The 6,176-nt window shown below is 40.1% G+C and overlaps 1 protein-coding gene across 1 annotated transcript in view; it reads right to left on the bottom strand.

Moving 5' to 3' along the window:
• LOC128638745 (putative protein FAM47C) overlaps positions 1-4,870 on the bottom strand; it is a gene marked incomplete at its 5' end in the record, with an annotated part of 16,034 nt that extends 11,164 nt beyond the window's left edge. The window contains 2 exons of the mRNA XM_053690883.1: positions 2,731-2,927; positions 4,595-4,870. Of these exons, the coding sequence (XP_053546858.1) occupies positions 2,731-2,927; positions 4,595-4,870 (473 nt within the window). The remainder of the gene's footprint in view (positions 1-2,730; positions 2,928-4,594) is intronic.
• Between the last annotated feature and the right edge of the window lie 1,306 nt (positions 4,871-6,176).

Below are 6,176 nucleotides of genomic sequence, written 5' to 3'. Positions count from 1 at the left end.
TCATGGTGCGTGTTCGTTTTTGATGATCACATAGGACCAACACTGCATCCTGGTCTTCAAATATAATATACTATATATATATATATATATATATATATATATATATACACATATATATATATATACATATCAATGAACAAATGGCAGCACTCACTGGTCCTCCGTATCCCCTTCCTCAGACGGGTCTGAGGAAGGGGATACGGTCCCCAAAACGTCACAAAATAAACTGCACATTTAAAAGGACCAGTGAGTGCTGCCATTTGTTCATTGCTATTCAACTCTTGCATGCACCCTGGCAGATTGACCTAAGAAGTGAGAGTGCTCTCCAGCTGCTTATATATATATATATATATATATATATATATATATATATATATATATATATATATAAATATATAAATATGTTTGCATAGACAAAGGTGGAAAAAAAACATTATTTGTCATGTGAGATTGGTTTGTGGATAGGTAATTGTGTGATGTAGGTTTGAGGTGAGTATGTGTGTAATTGTGTGATGTAGATTGAGGTGGGTATGTGTGTAATTGTGTGATGTAGGTTTGAGGTGGGTATGTGTCTAATTGTGTGATGTAGGTTTGAGGTGGGTATGTGTGTAATTGTGTGATGTAGGTTTGAGGTGGGTATGTGTGTAATTGTGTGATGTAGGATTGAGGTGGGTATGTGTGTAATTGTGTGATGTAGATTGAGGTGGGTATGTGTGTAATTGTGTGATGTAGGTTTGAGGTGGGTATGTGTCTAATTGTGTGATGTAGGTTTGAGGTGGGTAATTGTGTAACTGTGTGATGTAGGTTTGAGGTGGGTATGTGTGTAATTGTGTGATGTAGATTGAGGTGGGTATGTGTGTAAGTGTGTGATGTAGGTTTAAGGTGGGTATGTGTGTAATTGTGTGATGTAGGTTTGAGGTGGGTATGTGTGTAACTGTGTGATGTAGGTTTGAGGTGGGTATGTGTGTAAGTGTGTGATGTAGGTTTGAGGTGGGTATGTGTGTAATTGTGTGATGTAGATTGAGGTGGGTATGTGTGTAATTGTGTGATGTAGGTTTGAGGTGGGTATGTATGTAATTGTGTGATGTAGGTTTGAGGTGGGTATGTGTGTAATTGTGTGATGTAGGTTTGAGGTGGGTATGTGTGTAACTGTGTGATGTAGGTTTGAGGTGGGTATGTGTGTAATTGTGTGATGTAGGTTTGAGGTGGGTATGTATGTAACTGTGTGATGTAGGTTTGAGGTGGGTATGTGTGTAATTTGTGATGTAGGTTTGAGGTGGGTATGTATGTAACTGTGTGATGTAGGTTTGAGGTGGATATGTGTGTAACTGTGTGATGTAGGTTTGAGGTGGGTATGTGTGTAATTGTGTGATGTAGGTTTGAGGTGGGTATGTGTGTAATTGTGTGATGTAGATTGAGGTGGGTATGTGTGTAACTGTGTGATGTAGGTTTGAGGTGGGTATGTGTCTAATTGTGTGATGTAGGTTTGAGGTGGGTATGTGTGTAATTGTGTGATGCAGATTGAGGTGGGTATGTGTGTAATTGTGTGATGTAGGTTTGAGGTGGGTAATTATGTAATTTTGTGATGTAGGTTTGAGGTGGGTAATTGTGTAACTGTGTGATGTAGGTTTGAGGTGGGTATGTGTGTAAGTGTGTGATGTAGGTTTAAGGTGGGTATGTGTGTAACTGTGTAATGTAGGTTTAAGGTGGGTATGTATGTAACTGTGTGATGTAGGTTTGAGGTGGGTATGTGTGTAATTGTGTGATGTAGGTTTGAGGTGGGTATGTGTTTAACTGTGTGATGTAGGTTTAAGGTGGGTATGTATGTAACTGTGTGATGTAGGTTTGAGGTGGGTATGTGTGTAATTGTGTGATGTAGGTTTGAGGTGGGTATGTGTGTAACTGTGTGATGTACGTTTGAGGTGGGTATGTATGTAACTGTGTGATGTAGGTTTGAGGTGGGTATGTGTGTAATTGTGTGATGTAGGTTTGAGGTGGGTATGTGTGTAACTGTGTGATGTAGGTTTGAGGTGGGTATGTGTGTAACTGTGTGATGTAGGTTTAAGGTGGGTATGTGTGTAACTGTGTGATGTAGGTTTAAGGTGGGTATGTGTGTAATTGTGTGATGTAGGTTTAAGGTGGGTATGTGTGTAACTGTGTGATGTAGGTTTGAGGTGGATATGTATGTAACTGTGTGATGTAGGTTTGAGGTGGGTATGTATGCAATTGTGTGATGTAGGTTTAAGGTGGGTATGTGTGTAACTGTGTGATGTAGGTTTGAGGTGGATATGTATGTAACTGTGTGATGTAGGTTTGAGGTGGGTATGTGTGTAATTTGTGATGTGGGTTTGAGGTGGGTATGTGTGTAACTGTGTGATGTAGGTTTGAGGTGGGTATGTATGTAACTGTGTGATGTAGGTTTAAGGTGGGTATGTGTGTAATTGTGTGATGTAGGTTTGAGGTGGGTATGTATGTAACTGTGTGATGTAGGTTTGAGTAGGGTATGTATGTAACTGTGTGATGTAGGTTTGAGTAGGGTATGTATGTAACTGTGTGATGTAGGTTTGAGGTGGGTATTTATGTAATTGTGTGATGTAGGTTTGAGGTGGGTATGTATGTAACTGTGTGATGTAGGTTTGAGGTGGGTATGTGTGTAACTGTGTGATGTAGGTTTGAGGTGGGTATGTGTGTAATTGTGTGATGTAGGTTTGAGGTGGGTATGTGTGTAACTGTGTGATGTAGGTTTGAGGTGGGTATGCGTGTAATTGTGTGATGTAGGTTTGAGGTGGGTATGTATGTAATTGTGTGATGTAGGTTTGAGGTGAGTATGTGTGTAACTGTGTAATGTAGGTTTGAGGTGGGTATGTGTGTAATTGTGTGATGTAGGTTTGAGGTGGGTATGTGTGTAACTGTGTGATGTAGGTTTGAGGTGGGTATGTGTGTAACTGTGTGATGTAGGTTTGAGGTGGGTATGTGTGTAACTGTGTGATGTAGGTTTGAGGTGGGTATGTGTGTAATTGTGTGATGTAGGTTTGAGGTGGGTATGTGTGTAACTGTGTGATGTAGGTTTGAGGTGGGTATGTGTGTAATTGTGTGATGTAGGTTTGAGGTGGGTATGTATGTAACTGTGTGATGTAGGTTTGAGGTGGATATGTGTGTAACTGTGTGATGTAGGTTTGAGGTGGGTATGTGTGTAATTGTGTGATGTAGGTTTGAGGTGGGTATGTGTGTAACTGTGTGATGTAGGTTTGAGGTGGGTATGTGTGTAATTGTGTGATGTAGGTTTGAGGTGGGTATGTATGTAACTGTGTGATGTAGGTTTGAGGTGGGTATGTGTGTAATTTGTGATGTGGATTTGAGGTGGGTATGTGTGTAACTGTGTGATGTAGGTTTGAGGTGGGTGTGTATGCAATTGTGTGATGTAGGTTTGAGGTGGGTATGTGTGTAATTGTGTGATGTAGGTTTGAGGTGGGTATGTGTGTAACTGTGTGATGTAGGTTTGTGGTGGGTATGTATGTAACTGTGTGATGTAGGTTTGAGGTGGGTATGTATGTAACTGTGTGATGTAGGTTTGAGGTGGGTATGTGTGTAACTGTGTGATGTAGGTTTGAGGTGGGTATGTATGTAACTGTGTGATGTAGGTTTGAGGTGGGTATGTGTGTAATTGTGTGATGTAGGTTTGAGGTGGGTATGTGTGTAACTGTGTGATGTAGGTTTGAGGTGGGTATGTGTGTATTTGTGTGATGTAGGTTTGAGGTGGGTATGTGTGTAACTGTGTGATGTAGGTTTGAGGTGGGTATGTGTGTATTTGTGTGATGTAGGTTTGAGGTGGGTATGTGTGTAACTGTGTGATGTAGGTTTGAGGTGGGTATGTGTGTAATTGTGTGATGTAGGTTTGAGGTGGGTATGTGTGTATTTGTGTGATGTAGGTTTGAGGTGGGTATGTGTGTAACTGTGTGATGTAGGTTTGAGGTGGGTATGTGTGTAACTGTGTGATGTAGGTTTGAGGTGGGTATGTGTGTAACTGTGTGATGTAGGTTTAAGGTGGGTATGTATGTAACTGTGTGATGTAGGTTTGAGGTGGGTATGTATGCAATTGTGTGATGTAGGTTTGAGTTGGGTATTTATGTAATTGTGTGATGTAGGTTTGAGGTGGGTATGTGTGTAATTGTGTGATGTAGGTTTGAGGTGGGTATGTGTGTAACTCTGTGATGTAGGTTTAAGGTGGGTATGTGTGTAACTGTGTGATGTAGGTTTAAGGTGGGTATGTGTGTAATTGTGTGATGTAGGTTTGAGGTGGGTATGTATGTAACTGTGTGATGTAGGTTTGAGGTGGGTATGTGTGTAACTGTGTGATGTAGGTTTGATGTGGGTATGTATGTAACTGTGTGATGTAGGTTTAAGGTGGGTATGTGTGTAACTGTGTGATGTAGGTTTGAGGTGGGTATGTGTGTAACTGTGTGATGTAGGTTTGAAGTGGGTATGTGTGTAATTGTGTGATGTAGGTTTGAGGTGGGTATGTGTATAATTGTGCAATGTAGGTTTGAGGTGGGTATGTGTGTAATTGTGTGATGTAGGTTTGAGGTGGGTATGCGTGTAATTGTGTGATGTAGGTTTGAGGTGGGTATGTGTGTAATTGTGTGATGTAGGTTTGAGGTGGGTATGTGTGTAACTGTGTGATGTAGGTTTGAGGTGGGTATGTGTGTAATTGTGTGATGTAGGTTTGAGGTGGGTATGTGTGTAACTGTGTGATGTAGGTTTGAGGTGGGTATGTGTGTAACTGTGTGATGTAGGTTTGAGGTGGGTATGTGTGTAACTGTGTGATGTAGGTTTGAGGTGGGTATGTGTGTAATTGTGTGATGTAGGTTTGAGGTGGGTATGTGTGTAACTGTGTGATGTACGTTTGAGGTGGGTATGTGTGTAATTGTGTGATGTAGGTTTGAGGTGGGTATGTGTGTAACTGTGTGATGTAGGTTTGAGGTGGGTATGTGTGTAACTGTGTGATGTAGGTTTGAGGTGGGTATGTGTGTAACTGTGTGATGTAGGTTTGAGGTGGGTATGTGTGTAATTGTGTGATGTAGGTTTGAGGTGGGTATGTGTGTAATTGTGTGATGTAGGTTTGAGGTGGGTATGTGTGTATTTGTGTGATGTAGGTTTGAGGTGGGTATGTATGTAACTGTGTGATGTAGGTTTGAGGTGGGTATGTGTGTAATTGTGTGATGTAGAAATTAAGTGGTTTGTGAGTTAAGAAGGGGATATGAGAAAACAGAAAGTGAAGTAAGCACTGTGCAGTGTGCACAGTTTGATGATATTTTACGGCATTCTACACATCTAGGATCAGGATAACTAGAACTTTTTACAAAGTAAAAAGTTTAGAAATCATTATTTAGAATAAATTATAGGATGACTCTTGGATGCCATCTAGTGGTTGTTTTTTGTATTATGCTGAACTTGGCTCAACAAATGCTGAGTCGCTGATATAAAAACTGTGCTGCAAAGTGTTCAACAAATCAGCTGGGTAAAGTTTTTTTGGCTTCTCTTTTGCTCTAGGTTTAAATATTTTTTTACCATTTTACAAGAGCACAACTATTTTGTCAGGTGTTAACTTACCCACTTTTCATCTAATGTTCAGCAACGTAGATAACATTAGGATCTCAGAGTAGCTTGTTGTTAATATAAAAGACTTGTCTTGTGCTTTCACCTTCACCTGTGATCAACTCAGCCACAACAGAATGCCAATGTATTTATAAATATTTACTAAACTGTCATTTATATCTACGTCAAACCCCAATTATTTGTTAATATAGCTGTCTTCATAGTTTTAAACAATGCCTTACATATATACATATAGTGTAAAAATGACATCCTGTTATTCGTTAGAAATTGCAATTTTATTACTATCGACCCTTCAAATTTATGTGTTCAACCCACGCAACAGGAAGTCACTAATAGGCTCAGTGTAAACAAATTATTTTTTTTTAGCTCCCCCTGAATTCATAAGGAGCCAAAAACAGCCCTGTGTTGCTGTAATCTAGCTCAGTGTTTCTCAGGTGCAGTCCTCAAGTACCCCCAACAGGCCAGGGTTTTCATTATAGCTGAACCAGTACGTAGGTAAAGTAAACAGCTGATTAGTAACCATGGTTACCAATCTGCTCTCACCCATCAGCTGATAATTT

The sequence above is a fragment of the Bombina bombina genome, chromosome 8, assembly GCF_027579735.1.
Source record: "Bombina bombina isolate aBomBom1 chromosome 8, aBomBom1.pri, whole genome shotgun sequence".
Classification (NCBI taxonomy): domain Eukaryota; kingdom Metazoa; phylum Chordata; class Amphibia; order Anura; family Bombinatoridae; genus Bombina; species Bombina bombina.
This window is presented reverse-complemented; position numbering and strand designations above follow the sequence as displayed.